Below are 19,460 nucleotides of genomic sequence, written 5' to 3' on the forward strand. Positions count from 1 at the left end.
ACACTGGTGGGTAGGGTGTCCTCCACACCCACTTTATACCATCTTCTCAAATCCTCCTCACTCGTTCAACCCTCTTTCAGACAAACACCTTCATGCTGAGAGGTGGTTTATCTTAACCCCTTACATTGATATGCTAATACTTCTTTGATGATAGCTTTATTAAACTGAGTAGTGAAAAGGTGGAGAAAAGACAAGCTAGAAAGGTCCATGTCTGCATGTCCTCCACGTCCCGGTGTTAGCAGATCTGAACTTCAGCATAGCCTCTTCACAGCTGGCAGTCTAGCCATGCCTGTCACCAGCTCACTGCCGGTGCCCACAGTGAAGTTTAGGTGGGACGATGTTGGCAGGAACGTTTGACTTGGCAAATCTTTGCCAGTGAGTAAGGATGAGGTGGAGTCTAGACGGCAGTGTGTCTCGCAGAGCAACACGTTAGGTGCAAGAACCTTATTCCCACCTACAGGAGAGAAGCTTCACAAGTGCTGAGGCAGGGCCGTGGTCTCCCCCCCCCCCAATTTCTCTATCCAAAATTAACATTTAAAAGGGAAATACTAGTTGTAGGAAGAATGAATAATGGGGATGGGCCCCCACAATGGTTCATGAGGATAATGCACCTGTTTTGCCATGTGCAGCCCAGGTCTAAGTCCAGCTGCCTGCACACTAGAGGAAGCTTCAGCAGTTGTCTTTTTGCCCTCTGTCTCTGTATCTGAAAATGGTCCAGTGACAAAAAAAGTACAGGGCAGGGGACAGGTGTCAGCTAGTGGTGACCCAAACCCTTGCTAAGATACCAGGCCCGATGTGTGTATACTGAGTCTTGTTTGGGGTTGGACTTGTGTGGGCTTCTTTATAGCACCCTGATTGCTCTTGTCTGGTCAGCTCTTTTCGTGTGCAGCACATGGATCTGTCCAATGCAGTGATCAACCTGTCTGCCCTCCAAGGTATCCTACGGCCATGCTCCAAGCTGCAGAACCTGAGCCTGGAAGGTCTCCCATTGTCTGATCCCATTGTCAGGTGAGAGGTTTCGAGGAGCTGGCTTTGTGTTAATTTTGTTTCCTTGAGTGTAACAGTTACCCTTCAGTCCAGATCCAGATGGACTCAAAAAATACCTGATGCATTTTTAACTTCTGCATGACTTTCAGGTTTGCCTGCTACCTAAATGACAGCCTTGCAATCAACTCTAGATAAGCAAACACAAAGAAAGGTACAGTCCCTGCCTCATTCCTGAGAGGAGCCAGTAATTATCCTGCAGCGTGCTTGTTCAGTGGAAGCAGGCAGAGAGACCTAATTACACTTGGGTAGAGCAGCTTTCTGGAGGAAGTGACTTTAACTGTAGTGAAACTACTCACATAGGAGATCTCCAAGCTGTAGAACTGCCAGTGTGGTCCTAACCCCAGTACTTGAGAGTTGCTGGAGCATGAGACTCAGTGGCAGGAAAAAGAGAGTCAGGACCAGATCCTAAGAAAATCTGCCATTCTGTAGTAAATGAAGTCTGGACTCTGGTCAGCTACAAAGAGAAGCTTGGTGAAATGAGTGGGTCTGAGTGGAGAGACCTTGCTGGAGTTCAAAGTTAGATACTGGGAGTCAGGCGCTAGCGCAGCGTGTTAAGCGCACGTGGCGTGAAGCACAAGGACCGGCATAAGGATCCCGGTTCGAGCCCCCGGCTCCCCACCTGCAGGGGAGTCGCTTCACAGGTGGTGAAGCAGGCCTGCGGGTGTCTGTCTTTCTCTCCTCCTCTCTGTCTTCCCCTCCTCTCCTATCTAACTAGGACAACAGTGATAACTACAACAAGGGCAACAAAAGGGAAAATATAAAAGAAAGATACTACACACTGGGGAGGGACAGGAAGATGTGGAAGGAAGGGAGTTGAACATTGCTGTATATGTTTTGTTTTTTGGTCAGGTAACTTATGCTGAAACCTGATGTAAATTCTAATACTGCTGGTCCATTTGTCAGCTGGGTTTCAGGAGTTGAATTTAGTCCCTATGTAAGGACTACCTGTAAGGGCAGTAATAGTTGGTATTTGTTGAGCTCTTACTGTGGGCCAGGTAGAAGATTCCTTAATGGTATCCTCTTAGTTCTCATAGCAGTCTGGGAAAATATACTCTTATTGTTTCTTTTCTTTTCTTTCCTTTTTTTTTTTTTTTCATTCTATACAGATCATGATTTGTTTTCCCTTTTGTCAAATCACTTTATTAGGGTATTGATGGTTATTGACACATGGGCACAGTTTCTTAGCTCCCTGTGATAGGTGTCTGCAAAGCGGCCCTTCCCACCATCATGTGTCAGCACCCTGCCCCCACCCCTTCCCCAGAGTCTCTTCCTTTGGTGTAATACGCCACATCCAGTCTGAGTTTTACTTTTTCCCTTTCTGACCTTGTTTCTTAAGTTCCATCAATGAGTGAAATCGACCAGTATTCATTCTTCTCTTTCCGGCTTATCTCATTTAACATGATTCCTTCAGGTTTCATCCAAGATGAGGCAAAGGAGATGACTCTATTTTTTTAAACACCTTGAATATATATGTTACAACTTAAGCTACTCATCTGTTGTTGGGTATCTGGATTGCTTCCAGGTTTGTGCTATTACAAACTGTACTGCTGTCAACATAGGTGTACACAGATCTCTTTGGGTAGGTGGCTTAGTTTCCTTTAGATATATCTGAAGAATTGCCAGAGCCTGGGATGGGTGCATTTCTAGCACTGAGAAGTCCCCAGACTTTTCCACAAGGGTTGGACCAATTTGCATTCCCACCAGCAGTGTAGAGTCCCTTTCCCCCCACAGCCTCTCCAACATTTGCTGTTTCTGTCTCTTCTGATGTGTGACATTCTCACAGGAGTGAAGTGTTATCTCATTGTGACTTTATTTGCATTTCTCTCATAATCAGTGACTTGGAACTTTTTTTTTCCTTTGTCCATTGGTCCTCTAGATCTCTTTTTGGTGAAGATTCTGTCCATATCCTCTTCCCATTTTTTAATGGATTTCTTTCTTTTTTAAATTTTTTTTCTATATTTTGGTGATGAGTCATTTTGTTGTTCAGAAGCTTTTCAATTTGATGCAATTCCATTGGATTATTTTTATTTTCCATACATTTGGACTTGAGTCATCAGTGATGTTTTTAAAGCTTACATTGAAAACAGTTCTGCAATAGTTTTCCTTAATATGGCCTAACACCCATGTTGTAGTGCGCGGGCCGCAGAGAAGAGAGAGAGGAGGGGTCCGGAGCGAAGAGGAAACACAAATCTTTATTCGCGCTGGCACCTCAGAGTTGGGTGTTAGAGAAGCAGGTTGGGCCACGTGGAGGTAGAGAAAATGGCCGCCTCACGCAGTAACCTTTCCTGCGTCTGAACACCGGAGTGGAGCGTCAGTAAGAGAGCGAGGTGCGGAAAAACGAAGGGTTTTTATAGGAGCAGTTTTCGCGAGAATGGGGGAGGAGTAACCATAGCACTCCAGGATAGGATGATAACTCTCGTGAGAATGGGAAGGGGGAGGAGTAACCATAGCACTCCAGGATAGGATGATAACTCTCGTGAGAATGGGAGGGGGGAGGAGTAACCAGAGCACTCCAGATATCACGGGGATATAGACAATGTCCTGAGGGCACAACATGGCTGAACAGGCACTCTGAGAATGTCCCAACTCTCCAGGGAACTAGCAGTAGCCTGAGGGGACAACATGGCAGATGTGACTGCATCGGCACAATTTCCCAGCACACCCAGATCTTTGCATTTGTAGTTTTAGTTTTACTATGAGCCACTGTTCAAAAAAGAAAAAGAAAAAGAAATAGAAAGCTATACCAAGCCCATAAAAATGGAAGAGTTCACATCCTCAAAATGACTATTCTGCCCAGAGCCATATATAGATCTAATTCAGTCCCCATCAAGGTCCTACCAAATTCCTTTTAAGAGATTAGAACAATTGATGCAAAAATTTATCTGTCCAAGCACCACATGGTTGGTGCATGATGCCCAAGGAGACTCTGGTGCTGTCTGTCCGTCTGATGCCCAAGCAGACTCTGGTGCTGTCTGTCCCTCTGATGCCCAAGCAGACTGTGGTGCTGTCTGTCCCTCTGATGCCCAAGGAGACTCTGGTGCTGTCTGTCCGTCTGATGTCCAAGGAGACTCTGGTGCTGTCTGTCCGTCTGATGCCCAAGCAGACTCTGGTGCTGTCTGTCTGATGCCCAAGGAGACTGTGGTGCTGTCTGTCTATCCGATGCCCAAGGATACTGTGGTGCTGTCTGTCCATCTGATGCCCAAGGAGACTGTGGTGCTGTCTGTCCGTCTGATGCCCAAGCAGACTCTGGTGCTGTCTGTCCGTCTGATGCCCAAGCAGACTCTGGTGCTGTCTGTCCCTCTGATGCCCAAGCAGACTCTGATGCTGTCTGTCCCTCTGATGCCCAAGCAGACTCTGGTGCTGTCTATCCATCTGATGCCCAAGGAGACTCTGGTGCTGTCTGTCCGTCTGATGCCCAAGCAGACTGTGGTGCTGTCTGTCCTGTCCCTCTGATGCCCAAGCAGACTCTGGTGCTGTCTGTCCTGTCCCTCTGATGCCCAAGCAGACTCTGGTGCTGTCTGTCCTGTCCCTCTGATGCCCAAGCAGACTCTGGTGCTGTCTGTCCATCTGATGCCCAAGCAGACTGTGGTGCTGTCTGTCCTGTCCCTCTGATGCCCAAGCAGACTCTGGTGCTATCTGTCCATCTGATGCCCAAGCAGACTCTGGTGCTGTCTGTCCTGTCCCTCTGATGCCCAAGCAGACTGTGGTGCTGTCTGTCCATCTGATGCCCAAGCAGACTGTGGTGCTGTCTGTCCATCTGATGCCCAAGCAGACTCTGGTGCTATCTGTCCATCTGATGCCCAAGCAGACCGTGGTGCTGTCTGTCCGTCTGATGCCCAAGCAGACTCTGGTACTGTCTGTCCATCTGATGCCCAAGCAGACCGTGGTGCTGTCTGTCCGTCTGATGCCCAAGGAGACTGTGGTGCTGTCTGTCCGTCTGATGCCCAAGCAGACTCTGGTGCTGTCTGTCCCTTTGTTACTTGAGGAGACTTCAGTGCCGTCTCTCCCTCTTTCAGTCTTGGCTATCTGAATGAAAAAGCAGCCTGGAGCAGCAGATTCAAGAAAGAAAGAAAGTCACTGACTTTCCCTTTTACCAAATAAGTAAACTGGGCATAGCATCGTCCTTGTGTCATGCAAATAGCTAGATAACTGAAAATATAAAATCTGATCCCAATGTCCCAATTAACTGCAATATGTGCTTATTTATTTGACTAGCTGCTTCCCTTTGAATATTTGTTGACCTCAACTAACTACACAATATAAAGTAAGAAGGGGCCAGCCAGTGGCACACCTGGTTAAGTTCACACATTACACACACTACAGTGCACAAGGACCCAAGTTCAAGCTCCTGGTCCCCACCTGCAGGGGGAAAGCTTCATGAGTGGTGAAGCAGGGCTGCAGGTGTCTCTGTCTCTCTCCCTTTCTATCTCTCCCTCTCCTCACTTTCTCTGTATCCAATAATAAGGAAAAATATTTTTTAAAAAGATATATACAGGGAGTTGGGCGGTAGTGCAACAGGTTAAGCGACGTGGCGCAAAGTGCAAGGACCGGCATAAGGATCCCGGTTCGAGCCCCCGGCTCCGCACCTGTAGGAGAGTCGCTACACAGGCGGTGAAGCGGGTCTGCAGGTGTCTGTCTTTCTCCCCCTCTGTCTTCCCCTCTTCTCTACATTTCTTTCTGTCCTATACAACAACGACAACATCAATAACAACAATAACTACAACAATGAAAAACAAGGGCAACAAAAGGGAAAATAAATAAATATAAAAAATAAAATTAAAAATATATATATATCTCCACCCCCAAATCTCTTCTGACAGCATCAGCATTATTGTCACCCCTTGATAATTAGAAGAAACACTGTATATAGTTGGCCAAGAGATATACTGTGTGTGTGTGTGTGTGTGTATGTATGCTAAAGGATAGTTATTGTCCCTATGACGGCCTTTATTAGAATCATCAAACAAGTAAATGCAGTAAAATTTAGACCCCACTAAAATCCTAGGCCTATTTCCTTCTTAATTTGAGGTCAGACCCTATGAACCTGATATCTGTTTACATACAACAAATGACACCCAATACTTTAACAACTGGGAGAAAGTCTAAGCTCATCAGATAAAGAAAGGACTTCAAAAGAGCAAAAGACTGGGGAGTCGGGCTGTAGTGCAGCGGGCTAAGCGCAGGTGGCGCAAAGCACAAGGACCGGCATAAGGATCCCGGTTCGAACCCCGGCTCCCCACCTGCAGGGGAGTCGCTTCCCAGGCGGTGAAGCAGGTCTGCAGGTATCTATCTTTCTCTCCTCCTCTCTGTCTTCCCCTCCTCTCTCCATTTCTCTCTGTCCTATCCAACAATGACAACAACAATAATAACTACAACAATAAAACAAGGTCAACAAAAGGGAATAAATAAATAAAATAAATATAAAAAAATAAATAAAATAAAGAAGTAAAAAAAAAAAAAGAGCAAAAGACTGGCTCACTTAATGGTGGCCTTGTTGGTCAGTACTAGGCCAACCCATCACCTGGGGACCTAGTCAGGGAATCACCCACACAGATATGATGGGCCTAGACCTCTAATAGATCCCTCTCCACCACCACTGGTCATCTCCATCAGGAACATCATCACAGGCCCTCTGCGACCTCTCCAGGACCTTGCCCTCACTGTAGAGCAGCAGTAGTGGGGACTCCACTCTCTCTGGGTCAGCCTGCTCTGCCCCTCGAGGAAGACGGGTCCTGAAATGAGTGCAGCCTAGAATGTTCCCAACTGTGACTGTGGACTGTGAGTCAGACTGACCGGGATTCAGTGGTTATAAATGTGAATATATATGACTGGGAGCTACTCTCTGCCATGATCCAGCTTTCTAGTTCTATTCTCAATTCTGACACCCATCTTCCTACACAATATTTTTAGTCCACCTGCATATTAGCTGTCAGGCTCAGGCAAAAATTACTAAAGTCATGGGTCCCTAGGAACATACCTAAAATAGACTTCCTAGTTTCTTCCCACCCCAAGATTCCTAATCTCTATTCCTACCTTTGAGTCTCTGTTTATTAAATAAACACTTTGTCCTGCTTTATATCTTACTGCCCTTCAGCCACCAAGTTGCAGATGCTACTATGACGCCAGCCTGACTTTCCTGGGCAGACGACCTCCTCAGTGTGTCCTGCTGGAACCCCACCCCCCCAGAGCCCTGCCCCACTAGGGAAAGACAGACAGGCTGGGGGTGTGGGTCCATCTGCCAACACCCATGTCCAGCATGGAAGCAATTAAAGAATCTAGAACTCCCACGTTCTGCTCCCCATAAAGAATTCTCATCCATACTCCCAGAGGAGGAGAAATGTTAGAGGAAGGTCACCAGAGGGCTCTGAGCTCCCAATTCTATCAGGACTCAGGGAAAAAGGACATTCAGAAGTAGTAACAGGTATAGGTATAACAGAAAAGAAGAGAAGGCAGGATCATAGAAAAATTGGGTCAATATATAAAAATATAGACAGTCATAGAAATTAGTCAAGATCTGTGACCTTGGGAGAACCACTGCAGCTTTCAATGGAGGGCCTGGGGGTTCTGACTGGTGTTGGGAACAGTGTGAAATTTTATCACCGCTACCTCATAACTTGACTTTGTAAGTCAGTATTAAATCACTAATTAAAAAAATAAAAAGAATATTCGTTGACCAAGAAAAAGTACCTTTGTGAAATTCTTACCTTTCTCTCCCAGCGACCTTGCTCAGAACACCAGTTTAACCAAGCTGAACCTCTGTGGGTGTTCCGGATTCTCTGAATCGGCCCTGAAGACCTTGCTTAGCAGCTGTTGCAAGTAAGAAAGATTTAAGCTTGATTAGAAAGCTGTTTTCTCAAATATACAATTATCTGTCACACCTGAACAGAATTGGGTAATTTTTTTTTTTTTCTTGATGGCAAAGCTTCTGAGAAAGCTCTTTTTCCCCTTGGATAATTGCCTGCATCTCTAAGATGACTTCTATTTTCCCCAGATCTGCTTTCTTGGTATTCATCTCCTTAGTCTATTTTTTCCTGTAGCACCAGTCATATTTTAATAAACAGTAATTGTTACTTGTCAAGTACATGGTTTTGTTAAATCTTTTCAGACTCACATTCTAGAATCAATGAATGTTTTCCTCAGCCTTGCTTCCAGGTTAAGTAGGTTATTGTACTGAAGACCGCAGCAAAGATCACCCCACCTTTGCCTTTCATTTTGATAGTTGATGTAGCTCTGGTGATACAGATTGTCCTCACAAAGTGGAGCCTGTCTGTCAGTCCTAAGCTTTAAGTCCTTGAACTCATAATCCATTATCATCAATAAACTATCATGGTATTTTAATTTTATCATTCTTCAGCTTCAGCATAAGTTAGCATGGTTTTTCAGAGCTAGACATACTAGGGCATAAATTTATGCCTAAGTTTTTCCCCTCCAGAACTTCACTCACTGCTCCCAACATGTTCAGATAGAGCGAGAGAGACAGCACAGCTCTGCCCCCACCACCGAGCTTCCGGTTTGCAGGGGTTTCCTGTGGCAAGCCGCTCAAAGCCAGGCTCACCAACCGGTGATGGGTGTGCCCTGCTGGGACAACCATCTCCTGGTGCCTCAGGCCCAGTCTTCTAAGCTCTTGATTTGGATGCTATAAATTTTCTTTTTCCTCTAAAATTTCTGTCCAAACCCAAGAGCCAAAGTGATTAAGTTTGAAAGGGATGTTTGTGTAGTGAATCCCATTTGTTTGACGGTTGTAGAAAGGGGGTGGGCAGAGGATACAGGAGGGAGGGAGGGTGGCATCCTCCTCAGCAGTGTGCCTGAGCTTAAACTCTTTGTCTCTTACTGCATGGTTAGGTTCTCCTCTGCACTGTCTCTAGGTCTTCCTCACAATTTGTTGTTAAATTAGAACATTGCAATAAATACTCCCACATTTGTTTGGTTCCATTAAAAATATCCTTCGTATTGTGTAATAATGTGAGTATGCCGGTCAAGACTACTACAGCTACAGGTATTACTAGGTGAGAGGGTCACATGTTTCCTTGTTAATATCCCTTAGTCTCTGCTAACATCATGTTTGTTCCCATATAATCTATTAAAAATGAATTGGCTTTGGAGAAGAGTGTTACTCACTGAATGAAAACGTATACTCTGCGTGACTGAATAATGCCAAGAGTAGGGTGAATGATGTCATTGCTTGAACAGTCTTTGGATCCCTTCTTTGCTTAATGAACCGTGTGCAAACACGGCCTCTTCATTAGGACTCCCTGTACAGTCCACCAGTTTCTTTTTCCTTTGAATCTCATTATTTCTCAGCCTGTGTGGCTATTTGTTATTGATAACACCCTGGGTGGCTGAGAAGAGCACAAGGTGGAAAGAACCTCTGTGTCTGATTCTGGAATGAAGTTTGAGCTACCAAAAGGAAGAATTGTGCTTTCCCTCAAAGGGGCAGCGTTCACCAAGCCCTGACCACTGAGCTAGAGGCGGTTCAGGTGCAGCAGGGTAACTGCCTAGAGAAGCTGACTCAGGTGTAACTCCGCAAAGGACCCACGGCTTTCCAGTTGGGGCAGTGCTCCCTGGACAGCGTGTAGCCGTGTGGTTGGGGCAGTGCTCCCTGGACAGCGTGTAGCCGTGCGGTTGGGGCAGTGCTCCCTGGACAGCGTGTTGCCGTGTGGTTGGGGCAGTGCTCCCTGGACAGCATGTTGCCGTGTGGTTGGGGCAGTGCTCGCTGGACAGCGTGTAGCCGTGTGGTTGGGGCTGTGCTCCCTGGACAGCGTGTTGCTATGTAGTTGGGGCAGTGCTCCCTGGACAGCGTGTAGCCGTGTGGTTGGGGCTGTGCTCCCTGGACAGCGTGTAGTCGTGCGGTTTCATGTTCTTACTGTTCCCACTCCCTGCAGGCTGGATGAGCTGAATCTCTCCTGGTGTTCTGACTTCACTGAGAAGCATGTACAGGTGGCTGTGGCACATGTGTCTGAGACCATCACCCAACTAAATCTTAGCGGCTACCGAAGGAATCTGCAGAAATCTGGTAAGGCCCTTGGGCCAAGTGTCTCCCACCGCCCTAGGATAGCTATAGGCCAAGCTCCTTTCTAAGAGCTGTTGTCTGAGTGGTCTGGCTTCATCCAGTGTTCTTACTCCCACTTGTTAGGTGAGGTAGCAGCTGGTTGGAAGGGTTAAGACAAAGCTGGGGGGCTGGGTGCTAGCACAGCAGGTTAAGCACACATGGCGTAAAGTACAAGGACTGGTGTAAGGATCCTGGTTCGAGCCCCCGGCTCTCCACCTGCACGGTTGGGTCGCTTCACAAGTGGTGATGCAGGTCTGTAGGTGTCTAGTTTTCTCTCCCCTCCTCCATTTCTCTGTCCTATCCAACAACAACGATATCAATAACAACAAAGGACAAGGGCAACAAAAGGGAAAAATAAGCTTCAGGAACTTAGTGCAGGCATTGAGCCCCAATGATAACCCTAGGAGCAAAAAAAAAAAAAAAAACCAAAAACCAACAGCTAGTAAGGTTGGTGAGCGACATCAAGAATTGAATCCAAAATGAATACACAGAAACACAGAAACCTTAGGTGAACAAAACAGTCCACCTGGATAGAGCATCTGCATTGCTGTGTGTGTGTGTGTGTTGCTGTTAGTCCAGTCCACGTGTCCTGTGTGTGTGTGTGTGTGTGTGTGTGTGTGTGTGTTGCTGTTAGTCCAGTCCATGTGTCCTCTTTCCCTGCTCCCTCTTCCAGTCTTTTAATCTGTTTAATTTGAGGCTCAAATCTGCAACCTCAGGGTCCTGGGCCTTTGTGATCTCTCTCTAACCCTCAACTTCTAAGCAGAAAAACTGATTTTAGTGATCTAAGTTGGACAGCCCAAGAAGTAGCTCAGCAGCTAAGATGAATGCTTTGCAGACCCAAAGCCCCAGGTATGATCCCCAGTACAACATACAGCCGGAGAAGCGCTCTTGTCTGTGTTTCATTAAAGCCTTAAGTAAAAAGAGCATTAAGTAGTGGCTCTCAGCCGAGGGCAGTGTAGAGAGGCAAAGGGACATTTGGAGACGTCCGGAGAGACCTGACTGCTGTGGCTGGGAGGTGCTGGTGGCATCCAGTGAGTAGAGGTTGGGAACGCTGGCAGATGGTGCACGGAGCAGCAGGATGACACAGAAATTAGATGTGGTCTGACACGTCAGCTTGGCAGGCTTGAAAAGCCCTTTCTGTAAGCTGATACCATCTGCGAGGAAAGTGAGTTTGTTTAGATGAACACAGGATTTAACTTCAGATGTTATAAGCCTGACCATACAGGTGGGCTTTTGCCGGGCTAGCCTGAGGGTGTTTCTTCCCGGGCACTTGCTCTCTGGGTTGGAGAGAACTCGCTCGGCTGGAGCCAACCTAAGCTGCTGCTTACTCAGCCACACGGGAGAGGAACCAGGAACTCTGGCGGCTGAGCAGGAACGCAATGCAATGCTGCCTTTAGTGATCTGCCTTTATATCTTCTGAAGCGGAAGTGGCAGGTCAGAAGAGGAAATGGGTAGGATAGGGGCGGGGAGAAGGAAAGAGCGTGAAAGCAGCAAGCTTCCATCTAACCAGTGGGGATTAACCAGTGCCCTGCAGGCAGAGCAGCGGGTCTCGGGCAAAACAGTGATTAGGGAAATTGACCACAGCATCAAGCAGTGGAGCAGGGGGAGCTGTCGTAATGCCCAACATCGTGTTGGGATACTGTGCAGATGTGGTAGAACATTGGCGGGGCCCACAAAACATTCTATTTCCATGCAAGTTTCATTTACAGATATCCATCCACCACGCTGCCCCTCGGGGTATCCCCGTCCGAGAGCTGAAACCCTAGCTAGCAACAATTGCTATGGAAGCTTCCTACCTTCCCAGAGAGCCTTGTTTTCTCCACCCCCCCTTTTCAAGCCAGCCACTTCCGGTATTTCTCCTAGAAAAGCCCTCCTGCTTCCACCTCTCTCTCTCTTGCTTTTTTCCTTTCTTCTGCGACCCAGAGAAGAGCTGTTAGGCATAGTGGGAGCGGCCGTTTTGCTAGCTCCACACGGCCTCAACCACCCTGTTCTCGCCCATTTCTGGGGTGCCCGCATGAATACAGATTTGTGTTTGCGGTCTCTCCTCTCTCCCCTGCCACGTAACCCGACATCCTTTGCTTTGTCTCCTGTGGAGAAGGCCGTGGCTTGTGTATGCAAATGCTTGTAAGTGACTGGAGTGCGCAGAGGCTGGTGCCTGTGGAAGCCTCCTTAGGCAGCTGGCTAGCCAGAGAGAAGCCAGGCCATGCCGGCTGGAGCTGACCTCGCCTTATGGCGCACACGCCCATATATTTTGACCCTGCCTTCACTTCCTTCCTGACACACCCACACCTCCTACAGTTTCCAGGCAGCTGCCCCTTTTTCCTCTTCCTTCTCAGGTAGGAGTTTCTTCCTCCATTTTTTTTTTCCTTTTTACCAGAGCACTGGTCAGCTCAGGTTTATGGTGGTGCAGGGGCTTGAACCTGGGACTGCAAAGCCTCAGGCATGACAGTCTGTTTGCATCACCATTATGCTATTTACCCCTGCCCTCTTCCCCCATTTTTAACTGTATATTTGGCAAAGTATCTGTTCATGCTCTTTATCCATTTTCTATTTTGTTATTCCATATAGAGTGAGACAACTAATACATTGAAGAAATGTTCCATTCTCACTTTTCTGATAGTTTGATTCTGATTTGTCTTTCACTCAGTAATGTTATTTAATCTTCATGGCAACTTATCAGTATTCGTGTGTCTGTATGCGCGTAGCCCTCCAGATTGTCAGCTTTCTGTTACCTTTTCTTTTTTTTTTTTAATATTTATTTATTTACTCCCTTTTGTTGCCCTTGTTGTTTTATTGTTGTAGTTATTATTGTTGTCGTTGTTGGATAGGACAGAGAGAAATGGAGAGAGGAGGGGAAGACAGAGAGGGGGAGAGAAAGACAGACACCTGCAGACCTGCTTCACCGCCTGGGAAGCGACTCCCCTGCAGGTGGGGAGCCGGGGTTCGAACCGGGATCCTTATGCCGGTCCTTGTGCTTTGCGCCACCTGCGCTTAACCCACTGCGCTACAGCCCGACTCCCTCCTGTTACCCTTTCTTTCATGTTTAGAACACTTAAAATATCCTAAAACCCAGTAAGCTCACATTTAGCATTTACAACTCTTTAAAACATATGGAATTTATAATTTGAGTTGAAGTAAATGTTCTCTACTTTTGATAGCATGTGACTTTGTTTTTAATAATCCAGGATTTATTTCTTTGTAAGTGCTGTCCTTACAATATGTTGCTATGCTTGGTTTTGCTTTTGTGAGTAGGATTTGTTTCATTTTTCTAGCCAATTGTGCTGATAGAAAAAGATGAACCATGGGTTGTTGCTACTCAGCTTCCTTGCTATTTACATTATTTTTTTTTCAGGTTAATTCCATATGTTTTTTTCTGGATAAAAAAATCTTGTTTCCATAGGCTACATTTGAGTTTTTCTTTCTAGATGTGTGTGACTCTGCATTATTTTTACTTGCAGGCAATATTAAGTAATAGTATTGATAGCAGATGTCTTGGTCTTGCTTTTTACTTGATGACTTTTTAATGATGACTATCATTTTCCCTCAGATGTTTCTACTTTAATTCGAAGATGCCCCAAACTTGTCCACCTAGACTTAAGGTATTTTCTTGTTTATTTTAAAAGAAAAACTGGAAAGTTACAATTGCTCATTGCATGATTTAAGAGGGTTAATTGAATTGTTGAATTGAAGAATTATTTTTGTCTTCTCCGTCTACCACAAGGGCACAGGTGTTCAGTCTTGTCTTCTGATCTATTTCAGTGACAGTGTCCTGCTAAAAAATGACTGTTTTGAAGAATTTTTCCACCTTAACTACCTCCAACACCTGTCACTCAGTCGGTGCTATGATATAATACCTGAAACTTTACTGTAAGTATTTGTATTTATTTTTTTATAAATTTATTTTTATTTCATTTTTAATTTTTCCAAAGCACTGCTCTGCTCTGCTCTGCTCTGCTCTGCTTTATAGTGGTGCTGGGGGTTGAGTCTGGAACCCAGGAACCTCAGACATGAAAGTCTTTTGTGTAACCATTAAGCTATCTCCCCAGTCCATAGTATTTTTATTTTTTTTTTAATCTAAAAGGACTAAAAATACATATTATTTGGTATTAATCATTGTTAAGAGCAAACATCGGTGCCAGGTGGTGCCGCACATGGTGTAATACATACTTCCGTGTGCAAGGACCTGGGTTCAAGCCCCTGATCCTCTCATGTAGTGAATGCTGCAGCTATCTCTACTGGTTTCTCTTTTCTCTCTCTCTCTCTCTGTCTCCCTCAGTCTCTCTTACCCCTATCAAAAAACAGAAAGCGAGGAAGAAAAGGATAAAGATATGGTCACTAGGAACAGTGAGGCTATGCCATCAAGCCCCAACCATAACTCTGGTAATTAAAGGAAAACTCAATTCAGATGCGTTTTAGTGAGCCAGATTGAAAGACCAAAAAACAAGAGAAAACAAAAGCCAAGGCAAGTTCTTGCTTAACATGGCTGGCAAGGCTGGCCTGACTAAAGCAGCTGAACCTTTACCGGTCCATACTAGTTAGTGTCTGCTGAGGACTCAGAGAAGAAATGGAAAGTGGCTTTTACCTTCGGGAGACAGTCACTGTGTGTGTTCTGTAAAACGTGTAGTACATGTTCTTTCTCACATTTTTCCTTTTTTTGGGGGGGTGGTAAGAATTATTTACGGATTCTCTCTGTGTGTGTGTCTCTGCATTTCTCTAAAAAATAAAATAAAGTATTTAAAAAAAAAGAAAGAAAAAGGTTGGTTTAAAAAAAAAAAAAACAGAAAAAGTTAAAAAAAAAAAAAAAAGAATTATTTACTTACTTTATAGGCAGGAGAGGCCAGAACTCTGCTCAGATGGTATTTACAGTGTCAGGGATTGAACCTGAGTCCTCAGGCTTATGAGTTCCATATGCTACCACTGGGTTATCTCCTCCGCCCTCAAATGTTTCTAAGCCACTTAATTTCAGAAGCCTTTGGGCTGCAAATATTTCTGTCATCTAGCATGTTTGTCTCCAGCCCTGTAAGTGGTAACTGTCAGAGTCTTATGGTCTCTGAATAGACAAGAGGTTTGAGGCTACTTGAGTGAAGTAGCCTGCCCACAGATGTGTTATGATTGAACTGGGTCTGCAAGCCTGGTCACCTGGACAGCACAAGATAGCCTGTGTCTGATTTGCTGACTCCGAAGAGGGTTAACTTTATGCCTCAGCGACTTACACAAATTAAGGGAGTTAAGGAAAAAATGAGTGGAATCTGACCCACTATCCTTTCAGGGTGTGCTATCCCCAAGTTAGCCTGGGGATGATATCACCTTGTTTTGTTTCACGGTTTCTTCCATTTCAGAGGGCTGGCAGTTTCTTCTTGCTGTCAAATAGGAATGTATGGCATTTGTGTCGAAAACCTCGAAGTCACTAGCGCAGATCGGGTCAAATGTCCTTCCTTTTTCTTCCAGCCATTATGCCCTTGCTCAGTGTCCAAAGGGAGGCAATTTAGCTACCAGTTCCTACCAGAGAAGGGTAGTGAGTTTGAACAAAGAACTAAGGTAGTCCTCAAATTATTGGTTTGCTTTTTAAGTGGCTGGGGGTATGGATCAACCTGCCAACGCCCATGTCCAGCAGAGAAGCAATTACAGAAGCCAGACCTTTTGCCTTCTGCACCCCATAAAGATCTTTGGTCCACACTCCTACTAGAGGGATAAAGAATAGGGAAGCCCCCAAAGGAGGGGATAGAATATGGAACTCTGGTGGTGGGAACTGTGTGGAATTGTACCCCCTCTTATCCTATGGTCTTGTTGATCATTATTAAATCAATAAATACAAAAGTTTTAAAAAGTTCCTGAGTAAATGGGGCATCTCGGCAATAATACGGTTGACTAGTGGAATCAGGATTAAGTAAGTAATTACATTTTCAGCCAAGGCGAGGTGGCTGTTACCTGTGTGAAGGTGCTATTTCTGCACTTGCACTGTGCCACCTTGTCTGCCTACATCTTAGTGATGTCACTGTCTATCTCATCATATCTTTTAAGGTTTTTTAAACATTTTATTATTGGAAAGAGACAGAGAAATTGAGAAGGGAGGAGACAGAGAGACACCTGCAGCCCTACTTCACTCAAGAAGCTTTCCCCCTCAGGTGGGAATCAGGGACTTGAACCTGGGTACTTGAGTACTATAATGTGTGCACTTAACCGGGTGCACCACCACCTGGTTCCGTATCTCATCATATCTAAAGGGCTTCTTACTGTAAACCACTTCTAAAAAGTTACTGACCCTGCTGCAACCTGGCTTGTGAGAACAGGAGCCTGGTTTCCATAAAAGTTAAGATCTGATTCAGAGAAGGTAAGTGCATCTGCTCAAACTGTTCAACCCCAATTCCAGCTGATGCCACAGTAAAACACAGACTCTTAACCATCATTAGCCTTCTTGATCCTTCTTATAACACAGTAATGTCTTTAGTAGGAATCAGCAATAGAGAATAAAAACAAATGTAGCTAAACCAGCCTTAAAGCCTGGACAGACGGCTAGACATTGAAGCTGTTGACGTGGCGTGTTCTCCAGGACTTCCTCAGGCCTCCTGGAACCTGCTGTTTCTGCTCTGATTTGCCTTTGCTGTTATGTTACATCTCTGCCAATTTTGCTGCCAGTCTGAACTATCTGTATTATAAAACAATCAATCAAAACTTTGATCATACAGTTCTCTTGCTTTTCCAGTGAACTTGGAGAAATCCCTACGCTGAAAACACTACAGGTTTTTGGAATTGTGCCAGATGCTACCCTTGAGCTGCTAAAGGAAGCCCTTCCTCAGATTCAGATTAATGGTTCCCATTTCAGTGCCATTGCGAGGCCAACCACTGGCAGCAAGACATACCAGGAGATATGGGGCATCAAGTGCCGACTGACCCTTGACAAGCCCAGTTGTCTGTGAAGTGTTGATTGAAGAGTAGTGTCTCTTTTCTTTGGACAAGGGAAGCAGGTGGGAAGCTCAGTTGCCAGAGCACTAAGCTACTTTGTTCTTGTACAGTAGAGAACTATTTGAGGAGACTATGAAGTATTGCTTTTCAACACGACTATTAAGAGCTGTTGCTGCCATACCCTGAAAAGCCCAAGTTGAAAGTCTTAGGGAATTTTAGGAGAGCAAGCCTGTATCATTTCAAGATTTCTTAAAAAGCAAACTGAGCCAGCTCTTCAAGTGCCCTTCCAAATCCATTTATAATCAAGATTACAAATCACCACCAGGAAATCATTTCACAACCTATAGATAAGTAACAACTTTCTTCTATTTAATTTTTCTGTATTGCTGTGTGTGACATTGATAGAAGGTAGACATAGAAGAGTAAAGTATTTGTATTGTGAGATGAATAGGAAAAAAAAAAGCAGTAGTATTTGAAGAAAAGTCCTGGAGGTAGAAAAATATTCATTTCATCTTTGCTTTAAGATTTGAAATTAGATGAATGAAGACATAGGAGACATACAGCCCCATAACACCTGAATAAAAGCCAACCAGGGATATAGAATTGAAAAGCTCAAGGGGAGTTTTTTACAGATTAATGTGGAATGTCTTCTCATTGATGACATATCCTTTTAGTGTACTGTATTCTGGAATAAAATTGTTATTTGAACTTTATTATCAAATTGTATTAATATAGGTGCTTTAGCTTTTAAGATGATGTGCACTGTTCTGGAAAGTTGGTAGTGACCAAGAAAATAGTCTCTGTCCTTAAAGTGTTAGATGGAACGTTGAAGTTCCTGCCTTTTTCTTTATGGCTAAGTTCTTAAGGTTATTTTTATATTACTCTGGAATCAAGTATTTTAAATTGCCTGTGTGTCTGTGTGTGGTTATCTACCACAGTTGTTTGAAACTGCCCGTTTTGTAAGGTTATTGGGGCTTTAACTTCCTGCAAAGAACTGTGTTCCCTGCAACCTTAGCAAAACTTGAACTTGATATTGATCTTATGAGAGCATCAATGATAATATTTTTAAATGGTATCTAGAAATAAAAGGATTGGGTTTCTTTACAAAAAAAAAAAAAAAAAAAAACCACTAGTCTTGTATTTAAATTGATGACCTCCCCATGTATTCAAACTGGGGTAGTGGACCAGACTTTTCAAATGTTAGAAACAGTAGTGTGAAGTGACCTTTTCTGCTTAGACCCAAGAACATTTAAAGTTATGTTAGACAGGAAATGATGTTTCATTTTCACAGTAGTCCAGCAGTGCTACATACTACTTGAAATTACTGTTTACAGATTAGTGACAAGGGCTGACGAGTAGGACCTGGCTGAACTGATTCTGATGCCCTCAAACATGCCCTCAAACAGCTCTTACAAACTCAAGGCCAGCCATAAGCTATTTTGTTCACATGTCAGAGTAATCTGTATTTTTGTAGGACCTGGCTAAACTGATTCTGATGCCCTCAAACATACAGCTCTTACAAACTCAAGGCCAGCCATAAGCTATTTTGTTCACATGTCAGAGTAATCTGTATTTTTGTATGTGATTTCTACTTTTATAGACTTGTTTTGAAATAAAACACATTTTTTGAAAATAAGCCTTAAGCATATTTATATTCTTTTTCCTTTCTCTGGGTTTCTTAATGACTGGTTAGCTCATACTATGTTAAGTTTGGGGGCAGCTTTAGACTTGGATGTGGTGGCAACTAAGCATTTTTGACAGGTACAGGTATTACTGCAGAGAAGCAGCCTGAAGTAGCCTGTATAGATTTCTAACACAGCTCACTTGAGTAAGTCTCAAGCAAAAGACAATGTAAATGAATACGGAACTATAAATTCCTTGTAACATGATTTATCATGAGTGCAGCTTGCTTTAATTTGGACAGACTCTCCATTTTTATCCATTTTTTAAAATATTTATTTCCTTTTGTTGCCTTTGTTGTTTTGTTGTTGTAATAATTATTGTTGTTGTTATTGATGTCGTTGTTGGATAGGACAGAGAGAAATGGAGAGAGGAGGGGAAGACAGAGGGGGAGAGGAAGACAGACACCTGCAGACCTGCTTCACCGCCTGTGAAGCCATGCCCCTGCAGGTGGGGAGCCGGGGGCTCGAACCAGGATCCTTAACGCTGGTCCTTGTGCTTTGCACCGCCTGCGCTTAACTCACTGCTCTACCACCCAACTCCCCATTTTTATTCATCTTAATGTTTGCTTAATATGACCTCCCTCTCTTGCATATGATTCTTGCAGTTGTTTGGTTTTTGTGTTTACTTCCTTAGAGCAATGCTCAGCTCTGTCTTATAGAGGCACCATTGATTGAACCTCAAGGGCCTCAGGCATGGGAATCTGCATAACTATTTTATTTCCCAACTGGTATTTTTTTCTTGACTCAAATGAACTATTAGCTCAAGGTTAAGATGGAGA

The 19,460-nt window shown here is 44.4% G+C and overlaps 1 protein-coding gene across 4 annotated transcripts in view; it reads left to right on the top strand.

The window, feature by feature from the left end:
- Positions 1-17,712, top strand: part of SKP2 (S-phase kinase associated protein 2) — a 33,896-nt gene extending 16,184 nt beyond the window's left edge. For all 4 annotated transcript variants that reach the window (XM_060190949.1, XM_060190948.1, XM_060190947.1 and 1 more), the window contains 6 exons: positions 874-1,008; positions 7,765-7,863; positions 9,930-10,060; positions 13,644-13,695; positions 13,856-13,963; positions 16,800-17,712. In XM_060190949.1, coding sequence (XP_060046932.1) covers positions 874-1,008; positions 7,765-7,863; positions 9,930-10,060; positions 13,644-13,695; positions 13,856-13,963; positions 16,800-17,013 — 739 coding nt within the window. In that variant the 3' untranslated portion in view covers positions 17,014-17,712. The remainder of the gene's footprint in view (positions 1-873; positions 1,009-7,764; positions 7,864-9,929; positions 10,061-13,643; positions 13,696-13,855; positions 13,964-16,799) is intronic.
- Positions 17,713-19,460: the final 1,748 nt, after the last annotated feature.

Source organism: Erinaceus europaeus, chromosome 5 (genome assembly GCF_950295315.1).
Source record: "Erinaceus europaeus chromosome 5, mEriEur2.1, whole genome shotgun sequence".
NCBI classification, from domain to species: Eukaryota; Metazoa; Chordata; class Mammalia; order Eulipotyphla; family Erinaceidae; genus Erinaceus; species Erinaceus europaeus.